Genomic DNA, 22,669 nt, shown 5'->3' with positions numbered 1-22,669 from the left:
TAATACCATTGGCTTGACCAGTCCTTGATCAGTACTATATTTAACAAAACATTCATATCGCCATATGTGGCTTTCATGCTTTATCCCTGAGTTGTCTTTTCTTGGCGTCAGACCAACTCATAGGCATATTCCTCATTAAATCATTTATAAATTCAATAGGATGTAGTGAATCCCGTTGTCCAATTTGAAGTCTACTGAATTTAGCCTTTTTGCAATGTCTCAGAATTCTCACCTAATAGGTTGTAAGATATTCTCTTATTAATGTGTTCCTTAAGCAACTGTTTCAAGTCTCCTTCCAAATTATGGATTTTTATCTTCACAGTCCTTAAACTCATTCTTCTATTCCCAGTTTCTGCTTCGAAACTAATGACCTTCCCTTCCCTTGCCTTGACTCTTTCCTCAGCTTCTCATTGTTATTTTTTTTTTTATTTTTATCTATCATCCCTTGCCACATCCCTTTATTTTTCTGAAAGGGCCAACCAAAAGGTTTCTGCCCAAAGTCTATTCAGTCCAGAACCTGAACGCCTATCAGGCAAAATTGATGTGAGCCGTCAGATACCTGTTTGGTAACACACTGTGTCTTGCTCCATGAAGAAGTCTGTAACTGTCTGCTGCACGTCTTCGTCGGAGAGGAATTGTTTACCCCTCCAAGCCGTTTTAAGGGACCAGAGCTGTGATAATCACATGGATAGAGATCAGGAGTATAGCGTGGGTGCTCAAGTGCCTCCCACTTGAGTCAGCATAAAGGATGACGCTGGCCTCCTAGATCAACTGGTGAATCACCGACAAGTGTAGGACTTGCTGTATCACTCCACAACAGTTGCTTTTAACAAACATGAGGCCCCATACAAATTCTTCATCCTCTGATGGATGTCTGCTGGTGTTCAGCCTTCTGCAGCCAAGAAAAGAATGACAGTGTACTGGCCCTGTTTGGACACATTTTTTAATGATTTTGGCATAGTTCACTTTTCCACATTTCCTGCAAGCTCATAGGAAATGTGTGAATGCTAACTGTTCACTTGCCGACAAGTTGGTGCTTACGCTGATCAGCCAGAACATTATGACCACTGACCTCTTATTGATATAAACCCATCCAGTAAACCCATCCAAGCGATAGCAGCATCACCCAGCGAGGAGTAAGTGCTGGTCAGTCACATGCATGGTACATGTAGTATCAGTGAGAGTGCTTGTTGTGTGTAAAATGGGGAAGACACGAGATCTATCAGAGTTTGACCGGGCAGGAGGGGGGCAGATTGTGATGACCCAGAGACCTGGCACAAGCATTTCAGAAACTGCATGGTTTGTCAGGTGTCCAAGGAGAGCTGTGGTGAGTCTCTTGAACACATGGTGAAACCAAGTTGAAACCACGTCTGGACATCTTGGTGTCGGACGCCACACCTCGTTACATATGTCAGACATCATAAACTGGGCAGACTAGTAAAACAGGACAGTCAGCAAACCATAGCGGAATTAACATCTGATTTTAATACTGGGTGGAGTACAAGTGTGTCTGAACACACAGTGTACTGAACACTCCTAACAATGGACCTCCGGAGCTGACAACCCATGTATGTGCCAATTTTAACAACACGACATCAGCAACTAAAACTGAACAAGGTACGTGACTATTGGCACTGGATGTTGCCAAAGTGGTGGGGTGTTGCATTGTCTGATGTATCCCAATACCTTCTTCACGATGCTGATGGGTTGGCACAAATCTATCATCATCCAGGAGAACAACTCCTTGACACTTGTACTGCGGGGTGGAGACGAGCTGATGGTGGCTCCATTATGCTTTGAAGAATATTCATGTATGCATCCAAGGATCTAGTGTAGCTCGTGCAAGGCACCATGACGGCCAAGGAGTATTGTATGCTGGTTGCAGACCACATACACCCCATCTGACAATCATGATTCCCGATGGCAGTGGCGTTTTTAACAAGGTTATGTGCCATGTCACAAGGCCAGAGTGTAATGGAGTGGTTTGAGGAACATAGTGGCAAATTCCAATTGATGTGGTGGGCCCTCAACTTCCTAGATCTGAATGCGATCAAACACATCTGGGCTGTGATAGAACAGTGCTCATTGCCCTCCTTCCTGAATTTACAGGAATTAGGTGATTTGTGTGTGCGGATGAGGTGTCAGCTCCCTCCAGCAACCTATCGAGACCTTGTTGCTTCCATTCCATGATGTATCACCACTGTTATCCATGCCAAAGGTGACATACCAGCTGTTAGGTAGGTGATCACGATGTTCTGGCTGATACCCACACCAGAGTCATGCTATGTTGCGTATACACGGCAGCAGTGCACTCAAATGGGAAGTTTTTGATCTCCCTTATATGTTATTCCTTGTCCCACCCTTTCATTGTTCACTTTTATCGCTTGCTATCAAACACACACACACACTGTTATTACTGAATTCTACTGAGCATTTATTATCTACTTCTGGTTTATGTTCTCCTCCCCATTCTTGCTCTGTTTTTACTTGAATGTATGCAGTTTTTAAAGATCGTTGCTTAATAAGTATGTCACCCCTTCATCTTCCCATTATGTTACTACTCAGTATTTCCCTTGCCACTCAGTAAAGGTACCACTGTTAACTCTTTATGCTCTAAGTGCTTTAATTCTTTTTCATCACCTTTCCCAATTTTTTCATATATTTTCACTGTTGCCATACTATTGCCAACACTGTCGTCACTTTTTGCTGCAGTATTCTCTGTATTTTCTACTATCTTAATTTATTTTATTCATAACTGTTATTTTCTCAGCAACTGTGGTATATATTTCATAACAAAATCCAGACATCAATTGCGTAATTAGCAAATTTAAGTTAAATAATTTTCTTAATTGTGCTATTGACATATCTTAATACACTTGTACTCCCCAAAGAAAAAGCATAAAAATTAGACAGTATCTCTGTCCAGTAACACTATCATCAATGCAGCATTTCACTTCTGTACCTAATTGCAGACTGAGGGAAAGTAAAGTTCTTGTCCAAAACTCTTCCCTAAACTTTTTACCTTAGGTGTAAAATTCACAGGCCAACTAAATTTTGTACCCACATTGCATTTCGTGTGATATTTCATTCAGTTCTGCTAGATGTGGTAAGTGTGATTTGAAGAGCAAGGAAAGGAATCTATTTAGTAATGAGCACTGTTAAGATACGGCATGTTTGCAATTTTGTGGTCTGAATTTGTGTAGCACTTTGTTAGAATATACTGTACAGTAAGCAGAAGTACATACATGTCTTACATGGCAAGTGTAACTGTTCAGTGTGTGTCACCACATAGTATTAAACTTTGCATAACAGCTAGTGCTGTATGTTGCGGCAGCTTATGTTTATATATATTTTATTACGTCTTGTTTTTAAATCTTAGTTGCTATAATTGCATGCAACCAACCTCAAAAATATCAGGAAAAAGTTCACACAAGTTATCAGGCAAACCAAGAGACTATCACAGAAAGATCTAATAGGCTCAATAAAAGAAAATTAGCATAAAACCAATTCCAGAGACATTTTACAAAATGTTTGGAAGACAATTACAAAAATTTGCCCCTCCCAAGTTAATGCTAAGAATGGAAGATTGAAAAATGACAAGGAAAATGCTGAAATCGTGGAAAAAACATTTACTAAACTTTTGAATTGTGAAGAACCCCAGGAACTTTTAGCAATTAATACACACACACACACCCATCAAGTCTCCACCTGATCTCATAAATCCTCCAACTATCCAAGTGGTGGAAACAGCACTTAGAGAGGTGAAAAATTATAAGACATGCAGAGAAGACCAAGTTTTTGCAGAAATATGGAAATATGCCAGCAATAAAGTGTGAACATCCTTACACATAGCCCTACAAAAATCTGGATAACAGAAAAGTTTCCCAAACATTAGACCACAGCCATAATCCACCCACTCCCCAAAAAAGGAAATAAAAGCAACTCACATAATTACAGAGGTGTTTCTCTATTAGACTGTACATACAAGATTTTCTCCAGTATCCTTTACAAAAGAGCAAGCAGAGGAAGAATTAGATGAATACCGAGGCGGCTTCAGACCTTGGAGAAGCTGTTCAGAACAGATCATCACTTTAAAATTAGCCGTAGTATATTACAAGAAATGAAATAAACCTCTTGTAATAACCTTCGTGGACTTTAAAAAAGCATATGACTGTATCCATAGACCTTCAATGTTAAAAATCTCAAGAAATTTTGGGCTCCATACAAAATTAATCAGATTGATAGAACTCATCTTAACCAACAATGTATCAAAAGTCAGGTTCAGGGGGTACTCTCTGTGTTCCATTCGTCATAAAAACAGGTTTAAGACAAGGAGATTGCTTGGCACCCCTGCTGTTCAACTGTGCTTTAGAATACATGATGAGGGAATGGTACAAGATTAACCCAAAGAACATCCAAATTGCAACATAAGTTTAAATTGTCTAGGATTTGCTGATGGCCTTGCTCTCTTGTGCAACAGTATTCAGGAAACCAAAAAACAAGTTATCTCAGTACAGGAAATAGCACAGAAAATTGGTCTTGGAATATCCTTTGAAAACACAGTGATCATGTTAACTGACCCACCACTCATAAACAAAATTGCCATAGGAAACCAAGAAATGAAAAGTGTAGATAAATTTAAATAAGGGGAGAACTCATAACATTTAACCTCAATGAAATTCCAAAGTGGCATAACAGAATAAACAAATTGACCTGAGCACAATATATCACCAAGAACACGTACAACAAAAAGTGTCTGTCAATCGCAACAAAATTAAAACACTAAAAAACAGTCACTCAACCAGAAATAACATACGCAAGTGAAACCACCTCTAAACAACTAACACTGCACAAATAGACAACACTGGAGAGTAGCTACATATGAAACAGTCTACAAGGAAATAGAACCGGTAATGAGTACAATCAGGAAGAAACTCATTTCATTTTTTGGACATCTAATCTGAACACCAGAGAAATTGTGGAACAGTAAGTGCTACATTAAATGGATTACAGAAATCAAGGAAGATATGGATGATCTACAGATTACATTGGAAGACCTATGAAACGAAAGTGGCAAAATCAGGAAACTCACAGACTAACAAACCAGACTGCATCGAGAATCAACAAATAGACAGTAGGAAGGGTGATATCCAATGAAGAAAGAAGGATGAGATCCGAGAGATTGAAGAAGTACTGAGCTGACAAGAAATTGAAAAATTCTTTGTATACAATTGGGCAGAGTGGTCCAATGAAGGCCATAAACTGTAAATAAGTAAATAAATAAATAAATAAATTGCATTTGGGTGTTTACATGACAAATTGTTGAAAACAAAATTTTTACTCAGTCTGAGGACTTTGCTAGTAAAATTTGGTCTAATAATGAAAGTAATTGAATCATCACTGATGCTTGCTATTAAAATTCTTTGTTTGTCCCTTGTTATCATTTCGTCAATTATTTAGCGTAGCACTAAATATTGTCATGTTCTGCTCTTCAAAATAGTTCTGATGTGTTACAAGCCATCTGTTAAGAACAGTATTTCATATATAGCCTGTAGGAAATATTTCAGTGATGACTAATTAAAAGAAACACTGTTTGAAATAAATATTTAGGCTGTTCTGAACTGGGTGGTAAATATAACAATTTGTTCCCACAATTACGCAACATGCCTATTATTACTGATATTCAAAGATTTCTTTGGGGTAAACTGGTCATTTATACAATGCCAATGACTTCTCACTAGTTATTGTATATTAGTTTACAACTACTCCATTTACACAGTCCATATTGTAGTATAATCTTTTGTCAAACTATACAGAGGCTTAGCTATCAATTTTCTACATCTACATCCATACTCCGTAAGCCACCTGACGTTGTGTGGAGGAGGGTACCCTGAGTACCTCTATCTGTTCTCCATTCTATTCCAGTCTTGTATTGTTCGTGGAAAGAAGGATTGTCGGTATGATTCTGTGTGGGCTCTAATCTCTCTGATTTTATCCTTATGGTCTCTTGGCGAGATATACGTAGGAGGGAGCAATATACTGCTTGACTCTTCGGTGAAGGTATGTTCTCGAAACTTTAACAAAAGCCCGTACCGAGCTACTGAGCGTCTCTCCTGCAGAGTCTTCCACTGGAGTTTATCTATCATCTCCGTAACACTTTCGCGATTACTAAATGATACTGTAACAAAGCGCGCTGCTCTCCGTTGGATCTTCTATATCTCTTCTATCAACCCTATCTGGTACGGATCGCACACTGCTGAGCAGTATTCAAGCAATGGGCGAACAAGCGTACTGTAACCTATTTCCTTAGGATTCTTCCAATGAATCTGTCTGGCATCTGCTTTACCGACGATCAACTTTTATATGATCATTCCATTTTAAATCTCTCCTAATGCCTACTCCCAAATAATTTATGGAATTAACTGCTCCCAGTTGCTGACCAGCTATTTTGTAGCTAAATGATAAGGGATCTATCTTTCTATGTATTCGCAACACATTACACTTGTCTACACTGAGATTCAATTGCCATTCTCTGCACCATGCGTCAATTCGCTGCACCAACTGGGTCACACTCAGAGCAAATAAAAATATTTTTCAAAATTAAGATTTGTCAGTTTACAAGTACCTGTTAACCAAAACACAGTAAACTGTTCACAAAGCTTGGCACACTTCGTCATGCCTCTGACCGTACTGTTACTCAGACTGACAACTAACAGTGCCATGACAAACCCATCTCTAAACAACATTCAGACTAATTTTACTTGAAAACTTTTAGTACTGATTATAAGAAATACATGTACATTTAAACATTGGACTTGTTCTTATTCGGATATCATATGCAATTAACTGTTTTATTTACATTAACTTTTTTATTGCATTATTGCAGTTACTTTTGTTTGTTGGGTTGGGTGTGAGTGCTGACTGGTGGTCCATGCAATCCACTGAGAGTGCCTTTAATAGGACTAGTAGGCTCCATAGAAGGTCCATGTGCACCTAGGGAAGTTAGGATCTGCCCAGGCAGAGCCCCACTCGCCTGGGTAAGCCATATACCACTGAGATGCAGCATGTAATATTTGATGTACAAAATTTGTTGTTTGACCACTTATTGTTATTTCAGGAAACCCTGACTGGCTTTAAATGGATGGGAAATAAAGCTGACCAACTTATTGCAGAAGGGAAGCATGTTATCTTTGCATTTGAAGAAGCGATTGGTTTTATGTTTGGAACAGCAGTGCTTGACAAAGATGGAATTTCAGCTGGAATACGTGTAGCTGAAATGGTGGCGTATTTGCAGTCAAACCAGCTGACCCTCACTGATAAGCTGAATGATCTGTATACAAAGTATGTAGCCCCTTATATTTTTTCGCATTGTGTGATCAGCCTGCACTGCATTACAAAAAGTTTTTTATGATAGTTTTAGTGTGCAATAACATATCTCATAATCATTTTGCATTTCTTCTGTGAGCTCTGCCTTGCGTTATTATGGAATACCTTGCTGTCATGGACCTTTCAGAGTGATTTAGCTAGATACTATTTTCTGAGAAGAACATTCCAATATTAAAGATTTAGAGACAGACAGAAGGATTGATTTTTTGAGCTATGATTGTATAACTTAAGACCATTGTTTGTTAAGATAAATATACTACCAAGGAAAATGCCGACGGTGATGCCAAGATTACACAATGAAGTATGGAGAGTCTGTTGTTAATTACGAGGGTTGCCTAGAAAGTAATGCACAGCACTTTCTTTTTTCTCTCAGCCAAAAATAATACTGCAAATGCAAAACTTATGTATTATTTCAAGTCTCCTGAGTGAGCGTAACTGCAGGACAGTTTCAAAGTTGCATCTGTAGGTGATTTATGTTACAAGCAATGTGCAGTCATTGAATTTATCACTACAGATTAAGTAACTGTGGGGAATATTCACACACACTTGTGCAAAGTCTATTGAGCATCTGCTGTTGATAGAAGTACAGTGAGTCGCTGGGCATGTTGGTTGAGGTCATCAAGGTTTGGTGGAGCTCCACGATTTGCAGTGATCGGGGAGACCATCCATGGCTATCACACCTGACATGTTGCAGCAAGTTGATATTGTCATTTGTGACTACCACTTATTTGGGGCATTAAAAGATGCCATTCGTGGAAGACATTTTGAGGACGATGAGGAGTACAGCTACCATACTACCAGGAAAAGCATTGGTACCTGCGGGGCATACACACCATTGTTTCGCACTGGAGGAAGGCCATAGAATGGTATAGAGATTACGTGGAAAAATAGGATGTGTAGATAAAATAGCGTTCTTTAATGTACAATTCTCATTATGTTCAATAAAGAATTATTGTAGAAAAAGAAAGTGGTGCATTACTTTCTGGGCTTCCCTCATAAGTCTGAACCTCAATGACGTGTGATGTGAGAAGAATATGAAAGACAGCACAGAATGCTACTCCATTTATTCTTCTAAGAGACTTGACACAATATGTAGAGTGTAGGATGAGTTCGAACTAGTACGATTTTTATCTCATGTTGAGAAACTGATGATCTCAAATTAGGCTGACTAGTATCTCAACAGAAAACAGTCTGAGACAGATTGCATTACTAAGAAGGTATTTGTTACACATTTTTTCAGTAGTGCTTTCAACGTTGAAGCGTGCCTTTACACTGTGTAAAGTTTAATTAAAAGAAATCTGCTTATTCGCATTGGACTAATAGTGTACTATAGGCATGTTCTTGTACTCTGCTGTAATCCCAAAATGAGATGCTCTTGTGTGGTCTAACATAGAATGGCTGCAGAAATGTTCTGAGTCCTGATGTCTGTGCATCCATTTACATGTGGAACAAAATGTGTCCTACTTTGAAGACAGTCAGTGCTAGTTTAACATATTTAGTTGGTACACAGAGTCAAAGGTATAGGACACTGCCACATTTACTAAATTTTGCAGGAGAGCAGTTTGAAGGTGTTATACTGTGTTCTCCTTTACATATCTTAACCTATTAATAGAATCACTGTAATGAAATTTGGTCAGTTTACACCTTGAACATTAAGTATCATGTTGCCTCACATGTAATAGCCTTTTTTTCATTTTGTACCAGTTTTGCAGATATATAATGGACATGGTGTTTTATACCTCTCATAAACATGTTGCGGTATTTAATGAATAATATTACTCGATCACATTAATTTCATCGTAAGAATATATTTCATGAACAGAACATTACACACACTGTGGTACAGCTTACTGTATGAATATAAATGTCACATTTGGTTGTAAACCACTTATATGTCTTCTTCTGAATAGTCTGTTATGTTTGTATTACGTGTATGTTCTAGGTTCTTATAAAATGCATGACAAACTGAAGGAATATATGGCAACAGTGCCATTAAATCATTATATTTCTGCTGGGAAATAGGTCTTGGGACATCTGAGAGTTGGTTCAAATATGCTGGAAAAGTATGTACATGTCTGCATAACATAATGAAGTCAGCCTGTTTGTTGCACCATTGAAAGATGTTTTGAAGTACAGAATTCCCGTTTTCCTGTTTCACTTGTGATTGCACACACTTTGATAATAAAAATGGCCTGTTCTCCATATCTATTTTCCTCTAAACGAGGGGAGGCCTTTCAGAGTCTTTTGTGGCATACAGTGAATGAAAACTTTTGAAATCTTGAAGTTCCATGTTATAAACAATGTACTTGCTGGAAGCCTCCATATGGTTATGGCCTTTTAGTAGAAACTTCTGAGTTATGGTCTTAATTTGTGAATACTTATGCAGTAACCAGAAAAAAACACATTGTAATATTCACATTCTTATTTTGTCTGTAGCAATTGTCTGTCCAAAGTGTGATTTCTTCCATGTCACTGTCAGGTATGACACTATCTGCCCACTTCAAAATCGCTGATGCAATTTCGTTTCTGCCTCGCCCTCCTTTTGACTCATCCCACATCACACAGTGAAGTGAGGAATCTGATGCATCATACGAGGTAAAATTTAAGGCCCAAAGTCTCCTTTTATAGAAACTAATACTATTTGATATGAATGGGGGTGGCAAACATTTCTGAAGGTCTCCAGTGAACACTTTGTGTGTCGGTGTTCCTCTTGCCTTGTTAGTGTCATTACTTTTTAGCAGATACCTGTTTCTTTATACATTCAGATGAGCAGTGCACTCAGCTTCAACAGATTCTTTTTCTTTTGGAGTCTGATTACTTTTCATTCTTACCTGAAACATATCGCATGTATTACATGTGTTGTTTTCAGATGGTTTGAATGACGAATTGAACTGTTTATTAAAGATGTCTGCATAAAGCCATTTTTTACTCCTTATCTCTGGTTCAATATTGTTTTGAGTACAGTCATCTATGTATAAGTCATGCATTTTTTTGTATGTTTGGTTGTGGTCCTAAATATTTCCTGACACACTGTTCTGTACTGTAGTGGCTTTCATGATGTGGGAAAGAAGAAATATGTCTTTTGATATGTTCAACAGTTTCATCAGGTGTTTTTCTGCTTGGAGTATGCCTACCCTTTTGATCTCTTCTTACTACTACAGTTGGCTCCATGTTTTTTAAAATGTTTACTACAACTGTATTTGAGATAGAAAGATTGCTCAAAAACATAATCTTGCACACCTTAACTCATCCACCATTTACAGTAAAATAGTAGCTTAGAGTGTTTTCTTTACACTTATTCGAGGTTAAATTTCTTTTTCTTGAACGAGTTGTACTACGTTGCTCAACAAATGCGCCAACAAATTGCCTTTCATATCTGTAGACATTTCCTCATGCCAGTATGAATGAAAAATATTCTGTCTTTCAGTTTCAGACAGTTTTTCTGAGAATTTCATCCTACAAATGCACGGAGGCTGCAGTACTTCAACAGTAACAGTCCTACCTTTTGTATTGACATATTCCTTCCCACCAGCTACGTTGAGTTTACAGAAGTTACATTTCCATTCATCAGCATGAACTACACACTTTTTACCAAGCTGTGGAATATTAGTTTTATTGTTTACTTTCCTTTCCACACATTCATTCGTTTATAAAACTACGCAACTTTTTACAACATTTTCACTATCACTGCTTAAGTATAAATCTTCCTCTAGTAAATTTGTTATTTGTTGTTCATTTGGGACAGTTTGAACATTACTGTTGTTTTTCCACCTATTCTTTGATTGATTGTCATCCAAATCAGAACTTGTCCCACTTGAAAGTTCATAGGTTTTGTCACATCGGAGTAATCCTGTTCATCGTTACTCAAATGCTCCCCTGCATCTTCTTCGCTGCCAATAGTATGATAGTTAGTTAGATTAGTATTTGATTCTGAAACAAAACAGACCACATAATGGTTTCTCATCTGGTGAAATATAAATGTGTCATAAGTTAGATTATATTTACAACCACATTATTCATTAATATAACGACTGCAGAAAACATTATAGCTTACATATTGAGGCAGCACTATTTCCACCTTTAAGTAATGTCATAATTTTGTACCCACCCCGGATTCATAATTGACTTGTTTGAAACATACACTATAGATAACACTGTCAAATCCCATGTAAAACTGAAGGACTGACCTTAGTTCACACTAGTGTGCAGAAGTATACAGCACTTTACCTCTAAGGTAAAGTGGACTTGGTGTTATTTCATTGCACTGTAACTCCGCCAATGTTCGATGTAGAACATAGTGTGGTATACCTCTGAGTAGAGGACAAGAAACTTATATGATTGTGCTAATAATCTCATTTTGGCCAAAAATGGATATAGTGTCCTATCCTTCTGATCCACATTAATAAGGAAATTGAGTGGTATGAATTTCTATACTTTCTCCCTCCCTCCCTTCATCCCCCCCCCCCCCCCCCTATCTTTCACCCCACCAGTCTCCACACCACTGCTTTCCATATAGTTCCTGAAATCCATAAACTTTTTGTAACATGAAATTTTAATTTTCAGATATGGTCATCACATAAGCAAAAATTCTTACTTCATATGCCATAAACCAGAGATAATGAAGAAGATATTTGAAAGGTTACGAAACTTTCAAGATGCACCAGGCACTGTAAGTATTCTTTGTGTGTAACATTTTGTGAATTTTAAATGTAGGTGCTGACACACAACTGTGAGTGGTAGCGACACAGGTCACACTGCATGTGTTGAGTAAGACATTGATTTTACTCTCTCTACATGTACACATATACTAGGCTGTCCCATTAATTAAATGAAATTTTACTTCATCTTTATATTCTGTGTGAATTAATTGTATTTTCTGCCCTTTTAGCTTGCGCTCACTCTCATTGCTTGCTACATCAGTGGGCCACATTGTTCTTGTCTGTTTCTCCCTCTTCATTTTCTTGGCTTCATTCACATTTTAACACCTTCTCCGTCGTCTCCTCTTCCTATACAGTGTGTCTCATTTCTTCCTGCTGTAGAACATTTTCCTTCCTACTCTTGATGTTCCACTTCTTCTCTTATTGATACAATCATTGCACACAAATCACCAAATGTTATCTAACGTGCACATTTTGGCAGATTAATAAGGGCCATCTTTTAAGTTTTACAAAAACAATAAAGAATTTTATTAAAAATTGTTTTTGTTTGCTAATATTATTTCCCAAAATACCTGCCTTTAAAATTTATAGTTTCTTGCATGTGTTCCAACCAGTACTGAAAACATGTTTTACACGCTGATATTGATACCTCAATAACACGATTTTGGGAGGATTCAACAGTGTCTCGAGGTATGGAAAAACAGCTTTTGCACACTTTTCGTTTGACATAAGGAAACAAAAAGAAACTGTTTGGCAATAATTCAAAACTATAAGGACAATGAGACATCCATTAGAAGTTTTTTCGCCATCAGATAATCAATTGTTAGCTGCTTTGTGACAGCTGACATTGTTATGAGGAGGAGGATGTGACTTTTTCATTGTTTTTCTGATTTCATTGATAATTTGAGGCAAACAGGTCCCTGTATATCACTCAAATTAATTGTTATTCAATAGAGTAACAGTTGTGACATATCCATTGTAACCAAAGAAATGAAAGATCATTTTGATGGAGGCACTTCAAAAACAAACCATTGTTGTTGGTTTCAGTTTGTTAGAATAGCCAAACAGTTGTTTGGTGCTTTGTTTCTGACCTGAACAAATATGTCTGGCACTGACTAGTATCAAGAGCTGCGTCAAACCATTCTTTGGACTGAGGACTAAAACAACAACAACAACAAAAACAACTACTACTGTGACAACAACTAATGCAACAACAACAAGTGAAGTGGTTGTACATTATTTTAGTCACTCTGACTTAGCCAGTTATGGGAAACCCATGTCCAAAATAACAATCACAGTGATGTGTCTCATAGCTCTTTAACTCGTTACTTTTAACTTCCTCACAGATCCAACATCTATATGTTCACAGATTTCCTCAAACTAACTAAAGAATAAAGTCTTAACTAAAGTTTTCCTGAAAGAAGGTACTCATGAGTAAACATCCTCTCCTTTTTCTTCGATGTACAGTATTAAATAACAGGATGTCTCAAAACCTTTGCGTCAGTTGAAACAGATGATGATGGGTCCACAACTGAGTATATTGATATGGGGAACCAGTGGTCAGAAATGCACATTTTTGAGGTAAGGGCATACACAGTGCACACCACTTAACAACAGTGTATCTCATAGCAATTGTTCAGAGTGACAGCTGGCAGTCTCATTGCATACTTAGCAACAGCATTTGAAATTCTACTGCAATCTCTCAAAAAACCCTGGTGTCCGTTGTACCAGGAGACAGGCAGCTTGGACCAGAGGTGTGAGATCTGGCAAAACTGCTGGCAATGGGACAGGACCTCCCCTTCCAATTCAGTGATTGGGGAACCTGTTGTTCAGGTGCTCGCAAACATTAACATCGAAGTGGGGTGGTGCAGTGTCCTGCTGAAACCACATCCCTTCACAGACAACAAGGGCTACAGTCTCCAAGAACAGTGGCAGCACATCTCATGGGAACACCAGGTAACATGGACCAGTGAAACAGGGAGGCAGTAAATAAGGTCCTGTTAGGTGATCTTGGACAATGGATTTCTTCCTGTGGGTTATGTCAAGACGATGGAGTATGAAACCCCTGTAGAACTAGTGTGCCATTGCCACGCATACATTGAGACTGGCAGTCGTCACTATGAACAGTTGCTATGAGCTATGTTGTTGTTATGTGGTGTACGCTATGTATGTCCATAACACAATAAATATGCTTTTCTGAACATTGGTTTCCTATCTCAATAGAATCAGTTGTGGACCTACTATCACATGTTCCAATTTGACCCAAAAGGCTTGAGGCAACCTATACATAAGGTGAGAAGTGTTCTACATTTTCAGAACAACCTGTTTTAACCAAATCATGTAAATAATTTAGTAATAATGTCACTTCAAGGATATCATTCTTCACGAATGAAGAAAATGAGCACTTTATCTGTTCACCGTCATCTAATATCATTACAGGATCCTTTCGTCCAGATAATAACATTTTCAGTGGTACCATCATGATCTCCCTTCAACTGTGCCATTACTAGTGAGAAATTTCACATTGCTTATAGGCTCAGCTCGGCTAAGTGATGTTACTAGTGTTTCTTTTTTCCTTCTTTCCAAATTTAAGTCCAGTAAAATATGTTACTTACATATCTAATACAGTTACCAATCCTCTGCATCTATATCTTCTTCTTCTTCTTCTTCTTCTTCTTCTTATCCTTTTTGCAAAAAAGTTCTCTACACCATGCGGCATCTCTTGCATCCAAGTTTCCATCTTCTTCTACCCTGCCAGTCCTCTCCTGCATTTCCCTGTCCTGCATCACATACCTCATTCCATCATAGCTGGGATCTTCCTATCTTTCTGTGTGTTGGAGGTCTCCAGTGCTGTATTTTAGGGGACATCTTTCATCTGGCCTTCTTCTAAGCTGTCCACACAATGCTAGCTGTTTGTTTTCAGTTGCATCTATAGTATCTTTTGTAAATCCCATCTGTTCTCATAGCACTTAATTTCTTATTTTGTCTCTTTTTGTTGCTTCACAACTTTGTGGCTAAAAACATAACTAAGTGAGCTTCCACAGCTAGTGGCATGATTAAAATTCTTCTGGGTATTGTACTGCATTGTACAAGATACTTTAACTATAAACTTAAAACCAATGTTTGAACTATATTACAGTGGCCTTCCTCAGGAAAGAAAGGCCAGAGCTGCCAGAGTTGGCAGTTGTGTGCATGAGATATACTTGCTTGTATGAATGAATGGTATTTCTCTTTCTTTTTCTTTTTCTGATAAAGGCTGTGACTGAAAGCTTGTATGTAAGTATTTTTTAATTGTGCCAGTCTGCTACTTAACATGTCATTTTTACGGTAAGTAGCAATCTATCTTTTCCTTACATTGTTGTCATTACAACCTGAAGTTTCCATGGTTTGATGTAGCTTATAATTGAAGTATTTTATAGAGTGATGCAGTACAAATCCCAGAGGGATTTTAATCATTCATCCCAAAACTCCATTTCCATTGCCTTTAATTTCTTCACATTGATCCTGGAGACTTCCCGTAGTTCAACACTAAACAGAGAAAAAACTCTCAACCATAGTTCTGTATATCCTCATATATCCTTGATGTCATTTTATTCCAAATAATGGAGTGTACTGCTTTAAAAAAAAGTGTGAAATCTTATGGGACTTAACTGCTAAGGTCATCACTCCCTAAGCTTACACACTACTTAACCTAAATTATCCTAAGGACAAACACACACACCCATGCCCAAGGGAGGACTAGAACCTCCGCTGGGACCAGTCACACAGTCCATGATGTACTCTTTAATTGTCACCTTTCCCTTACCCTTGCTATACCTCCAACAACCAAGTATTTTGTATTTGTAAAGTTTATTTTCATGCCCTGCTGCTCATAACCTTCTTTAAGCTTTTTTAACATTCAAGACACACCCTCTTCTTCCTCGGTAAGAAGACATGATTGTCAGCAAAATTTGGGGAGAACAGTGTGTCAACACCTACTCTAACTCCCATGTTTTTGCAATTTCTTCTCCAGTTTTTCAGTGCTTCGTTCAAAAATATTTTAAAGAGGATAGGTGCCAAACAGCATCAGTCCTGTACTAACCTTAAGTTTCTGTGATAGTAACTTCCAACTTTAAAACAACAAATATTACATGAATACAGCTTTCTAACAGCTTGTACATAACATTTATGAATCTTCTAGTTTTTCGTTGCTTCCCACATCGTAAAAGTGGTAAATTGTCATAGGCCTTCTGCATGTTTATAAAAACCATGTGTTTCTCCAAATTATGTGCTAGTTTACTGTCAGTCACCTGACTAATGCTGTAGATATTTACAATACAAGACCATCCTGCCAAAAATCACTCTGTTTTTCTACGTACTCAATTTCTTTCTGAATTCTAGTTTTAAGCATCTTACCCCATATATTCTCAGTATAGAACTGAGAACTGTGATGCCTCGATAATTTGCATAATTATCCTTGCTTCCCCTTTTAAATATGTATGTGATGAGCCCTTCTTTAAACTCAACAGGGATTTCCTCTCCACTAAGACAGCGGTTAAATAGCTTTGTGAGGTGTTTTTGACCAAGCCTTCAACAACTCCTTATATGCAGCCATAGGTCCTGATGCTTTGCCATTTTTGAATTGCTGAAATATATCCTATACTTTCGTTGCCATTGTCTTCTGGATTTGTGTATCATATTTGTTGCTTGCAAAGGAGCATATATCCTGAAATTCAGAAATTCAGTTCTTCATGGTATGTCTTCTATCTATCTAAGCTTATCAGCTGTAAGCTCATACTACTTCTGTCATTTGTTCTTAGCTGTTTTATCATCTTCCGTCCATGCTTCGTTGGACTTTGAACTCCCTGTGCAGTTATTAATTTCTTCACATTTAAAGTCCCACATAGAATTTTTTGCTCTAAGTACTGCTCTCTTTGCCTCCCCCCTCAGTCTTACATACCTACTTCTACCATAAGCCATTTGTTATAGGCCTCCTTTTTCTCCTTCACCTTTGCGGCACTATCAGCATCCCACCAATCACTTTTAAATACGCCAGGCATGTTTTCATCTACTCGGAGACTTTCCGAAGCATCTGCATGAATAGCTATCACAGTTGTCTTACAGGCTACCACCACTGTTGTATCATCAGTGTGTGCAGCTTCCCACATTTATGTACTTTCATTAAATTTACACGAAAATTTAAACAGTGAAACTCAAAAGATGGATTTCTCTCATGTATTAATTCATGTTCTTTTGGTCAGAATAAATAAAGTTTTGTACTTCATTTGTAAAGCATTTTATCTGTACTACTTGAAGCATCAGCATCTCCTCATGCTATAATAGTATTATTTTCATACGAAGACACTGTGATGGAAGTGAGTGTTAACGGAGAAATGAATGCTTATTCAGTAAAAATGTTAAAACCTAAACACTGACATGCTGTGCCTGAATAAAAATTATGAAACACATCAAATAGCTGCCATTTGCCTCTGATGCCAAAACAAAGGCTTCTGTTCTCAAACTACCAAGAAATAAATTGCATGTCAAAATCTTAATACACAGCAAACAAAAACTCTTTGACAGCTCCTCCTAGAAACAAAAAAACAGCTGCTTATGTTAACCATAAAAATACCCCAGATCTTATGCATACAGTGCCTTAGTTCAGTATGTCCATGGTTAACACAACAGTTTGGTGACAGAGTATGGAATACAAATTATCCTGAAAGGTCATGTACAGGGGCTATTTACACAGATCTTTTTATTTTTTATATCTGTTTCTTTCCTTGGGAAATCTGTACATCAGATTTGATGGAACAACTCACTCTGCTTATTGATGCCACTCTTAAAAGTTCTTTAGTTAGAATTTAGTAGCTAATGCTTTTAATTGTTGACAGAGTTCTGGCATACTGAAGGTAGCCCACTGAACTATCATGCAACTGATTCAGCTGGGGATGCAACCACTGATAAGTAAAAATCTTTGATCAGATCCATGTTACAGAATAGGTGGATAACACACAGTTCATCTTTTAGGCTTCTAAATTATCTCTCACATTTATCTGTTCATATTCATTCAGAATTCATTCAGATTTTGTACTAACAGCCTATGTATCACCTGACTATTAACAACTTGCGTATGCATAAATAAAATGTCGATAAAATTAAACACTCCCATAGAGGATTTCATTGATATTTAGTGTGGAGTATTAGGACAGCCTTCACAGAAACTTTCTTATTCTGCTCAGGCTCGATCCCCTCCGAACTAATGATACAACGAAGATAAATCAATGGGTTCATCCAAAATTTTACACTTAAAAACCTGTCAAGTGCACATTCCTGTAGATAGTGAACAGTCTGAGCAACAGAATATGTTTTTTCTCACATAGGTGTAACTTCAAATATAGAATGTACATAAACTTTTGAGAGCCTCAGTTAGCTGGCCTAAAGTAGAAATATGCTGTGCAATACTCGTGTTAAAACCAAAGGGCAAAGCTTTAGAATAAAACTCTGACAAGCTCAAAGAAAACAAATAGGGGAGAAGAAACCGCTCATGTGACTAAGGCCCCTACTGCATGATGCACCTAAGGTGTCCCAAGCATGTATGTTTAGAACTGCAGACTCATAGAGAGGAAACTCTAGGTAGGAATGTCAACAATGTAGGAAGAGACAGGTTGCTACTTACCGTAAAGAAGAAAAGTCAAGTTGCAGACAAGCACAATTAAAATTAAAAGATACTTACATAAAGCTTTCGGTCACAGCCTTCATCAAGAACGTACACCATTCACACACACACACAAGGAGGCAGACCTCACTTCCTCTGTCCATTCCACCTGCCACCCGCTCTGTCCACCTTTTCCTCCCCCACATCTGTGACTTTGTCATCCTTCCCCCTCTGTCTGTCCATCTCTTCCTCCCCTGATCTGTCTCCACATCATAACCCACACTTCAGTAGGAGGTAGTTGGTTCTTACTCCCACAGCACTTCTTTTCAGATAATAAATAATATATGTACAAAGTTTGGTTGAATTTGATCCAGGGGTAGTGGAGAACTTTTTTGCCCATGGCTTTGCCCAAATATACATATTTCACGTATGTTAAATATATTTCCCACATTTTTGTATACATATTTCTCCCGTATCTCTAGCAAATCTCTCCCTGCAGTTTGGTTTTGCCACAGTTCAACATGTGCGACATCATATCTGCTGAACTACACACCTGGAAATGGAAAAAAGAACACATTGACACCGGTGTGTCAGGCCCACCATACTTGCTCCGAACACTGCAAGAGGGCTGTACAAGCAATGATCACACGCACGGCTCAGCGGACACACCAGGAACTGCGGTGTTGGCCGTCGAATGGCGCTAGCTGCGCAGCATTTGTGCACCGCCGCCATCAGTGTGAGCCAGTTTGCCGTGGCATACGGAGCTCCATCGCAGTCTTTAACACTGGTAGCATGCCGCGACAGCGTGGACGTGAACCGTATGTGCAGTTGACGGACTTTGAGCGAGGGCGTATAGTGGGCATGCGGGAGGCCGAGTGGACGTACCGCCGAATTGCTCAACACGTGGAGCATGAGGTCTCCACAGTACATCGATGTTGTCGCCAGTGGTCGGCGGAAGGTGCACGTGGCCGTCGACCTGGGACCGGACCGCAGCGATGCACGGATGCACGCCAAGACCGTAGGATCCTACGCAGTGCCGTAGGGGACCGCACCGCCACTTCCCAGCAAATTAGGGACACTGTTGCTCCTGGGGTATCGGCGAGGACCATTCACAACCGTCTCCATGAAGCTGGGCTACGGTCCCGCACACCGTTAGGCCGTCTTCCGCTCACGCCCCAACATCGTGCAGCCCGCCTCCAGTGGTGTCGCGACAGGCGTGAATGGAGGGACGAATGGAGACGTGTCGTCTTCACCGATGAGAGTCGCTTCTGCCTTGGTGCCAATGATGGTCGTATGCGTGTTTGGCGCCGTGCAGGTGAGCGCCACAATCAGGACTGCATACGACCGAGGCACACAGGGCCAACACCCGGCATCATGGTGTGGGGAGCGATCTCCTACACTGGCCGTACACCTTTGGTGATCGTCGAGGGGACACTGAATAGTGCACGGTACATCCAAACCGTCATCGAACCCATCGTTCTACCATTCCTAGACCGGCAAGGGAACTTGCTGTTCCAACAGGACAATGCACGTCCGCATGTATCCCGTGCCACCCAACGTGCTCTAGAAGGTGTAAGTCAACTACCCTGGCCAGCAAGATCTCCGGATCTGTCCCCCATTGAGCATGTTTGGGACTGGATGAAGCGTCGTCTTACGCGGTCTGCACGTCCAGCACGAACGCTGGTCCAACTGAGGCACCAGGTGGAAATGGCATGGCAAGCCATTCCACAGGACTACATCTAGCATCTCTACGGTCATCTCCATGGGAGAATAGCAGCCTGCATTGCTACGAAAGGTGGATATACACTGTACTAGTGCGGACATTGTGCATGCTCTGTTGCCCGTGTCTATGTGCCTGTGGTTCTGTCACTGTTATCATGTGATGTATCTGACCCCAGGAATGTGTCAATAAAGTTTCCCCTTCCTTGGACAATGAATTCACGGTGTTTTTATTTCAATTTCCAGGAGTGTATGTGTCGTACAGTGATATAATGTTGTAGGTACATTCATCGGCATAGATGGATACTGTCTGCAAAATGTGCTGCGAAAACTGTCTGTAGTAAAGAAGTAACAAATTTATGCTTGATGCATCAGTTTTTCATTGTTTTTAACATCATATCTCCTGTACTGTGTCATACAATAATACAATTTTCCAGCTACAATCAGTGGTATGTGTGAATAGCGTCTGTGGAATGTGTCATGAATGAATTTAGTGGTAAAGTAGTAGTATATTAAAATGTCTTGCCTGATGCGTCAGTTTAAAGCATGAACTGTGAAAATGTAGTAAGTGTGAAACTTTTTTCCTTTCTTAATTTTGTGGGGGTTGTCAGAAAAAAGAGGTTTGACATTACGTGTACAGTTTGTTTAAGGTCATTAAGTACTCCCACTTCCAAAAACTAGATGAATAAAGTTGGAGTATTCATGTATCGTGCGCTACACTTCTTTTTCACCCTCCTTCACACCATTTTGATGGGTATGTGGTTCTTACTCCCACAGCAATTCTTTACAGACAGTATGTGAGTATTATGCGTTATTATTTCTTAAATAATTGTTGTTCTCTTATGTAACTATCATGGAATTATCTTAATATTGTTGTGAATTATGAGCTAAACTATTTTTTATTTTTTTATTTTGGGAGTCGTAGCATAAGAATAGCATTTTGCACATAGATGTATTCCCCTCGCATTGTCTTCAAACCTTAAGATTAGGGAGTGATAACTATGATGAATAGCCAAATGATGTTGAGTTCAATCCTTGCTGGGCATATATTTTCTAATGAAGAACTTTGGGAAGTATGGGTGTGGCTTATTTCAACAAGCTGCTGCCGATCAATAAGGAAAGAATTCACCGAGTAAGAGAGTAATGTAAGAGGAAGTTCCACCAACTCTTAGGCAAGGATTAAACCAATTGTTCATTCATTTTGTGCCTGGACTCTTTCGCTGACTATTGCAAGTTTGTCCTTCTTGACATACAGAAATAAAGCAAAAAATGCAGTGGCCTTTTGTTGATTACAGCACTACATATGTTGTTGTTGTTGTTGTTGTGGTCTTCAGTCCTGAGACTGGTTTGATGCAGCTCTCCATGCTACTCTATCCTGTGCAAGCTTCTTCATCTCCCAGTACCTACTGCAACCTACATCCTTCTGTATCTGCTTAGTGTATTCATCTCTTGGTCTCCCTCTACGGTTTTTACCTTTCACGCTGCCCTCCAATGCTAAATTTGTGATCCCTTGATGCCTCAGATGTCCTACCAACCGATCCCTTCTTCTGGTCAAGTTGTGCCACAAACTTCTCTTCTCCCCAATCCTATTCAATACTTCCTCATTAGTTATGTGATCTACCCATCTAATCTTCAGCATTCTTCTGTAGCTCCACATTTCGAAAGCTTCTATTCTCTTCTTGTCCAAACTATTTATCGTCCATGTTTCACTTCCATACATGGCTACACTCCATACAAATACGTTCAGAAATGACTTCCCGACACTTAAATCTATACTCGATGTTAACAAATTTCTCTTCTTCACAAACGCTTTCCTTGCCATTGCCAGTCTACATGTACTACATATACTAACCAAAAATCACACATATGAATATTTACTCAGGAATAAAAGATTTCCAATTTACCTGGTCATGATTGTCTTATTTAAACAACAACGGTCAAAACACAGATTTTAAGGTTTCGTATGGAACAGCAAAAAAAAAAAAAAAAAAAAAAAAAAAAAAAAAAAATCTGTCCTTTTTGGAGACATAAATGTACTTTACATTTTTTGCACTGAACTCTAGAACGCCCTGTACATTTTGGAAATTTTTTGCGACTTGGTGCTCTTACATCATGCAAAGGTAAATGGTCAATAGAATCAAACTGTATCTCTGTAGCTGGTCATAATTCTCCTCTTTTTCTTGGTATGACTCTCATGTCTGAAGCCAGTCCTTCATCAGACAGACGCCCCCTCTTCTTTTCAGTCACTTTCTTCTGGCACAGTATCAAT

The 22,669-nt window shown here is 38.9% G+C and overlaps 1 protein-coding gene across 1 annotated transcript in view; it reads left to right on the top strand.

Annotated features, from left to right (window-relative positions):
- LOC126278986 (phosphopentomutase) overlaps positions 1–22,669 on the top strand; it is a 140,423-nt gene that overhangs the window by 81,463 nt on the left and 36,291 nt on the right. Inside the window, exons 8-9 of the mRNA XM_049979289.1 lie at positions 7,118–7,341; positions 11,950–12,055. Coding sequence (XP_049835246.1) covers positions 7,118–7,341; positions 11,950–12,055 — 330 coding nt within the window. The remainder of the gene's footprint in view (positions 1–7,117; positions 7,342–11,949; positions 12,056–22,669) is intronic.

The sequence above is a fragment of the Schistocerca gregaria genome, chromosome 6, assembly GCF_023897955.1.
Source record: "Schistocerca gregaria isolate iqSchGreg1 chromosome 6, iqSchGreg1.2, whole genome shotgun sequence".
Lineage (NCBI taxonomy): Eukaryota > Metazoa > Arthropoda > Insecta > Orthoptera > Acrididae > Schistocerca > Schistocerca gregaria.
This window is presented reverse-complemented; position numbering and strand designations above follow the sequence as displayed.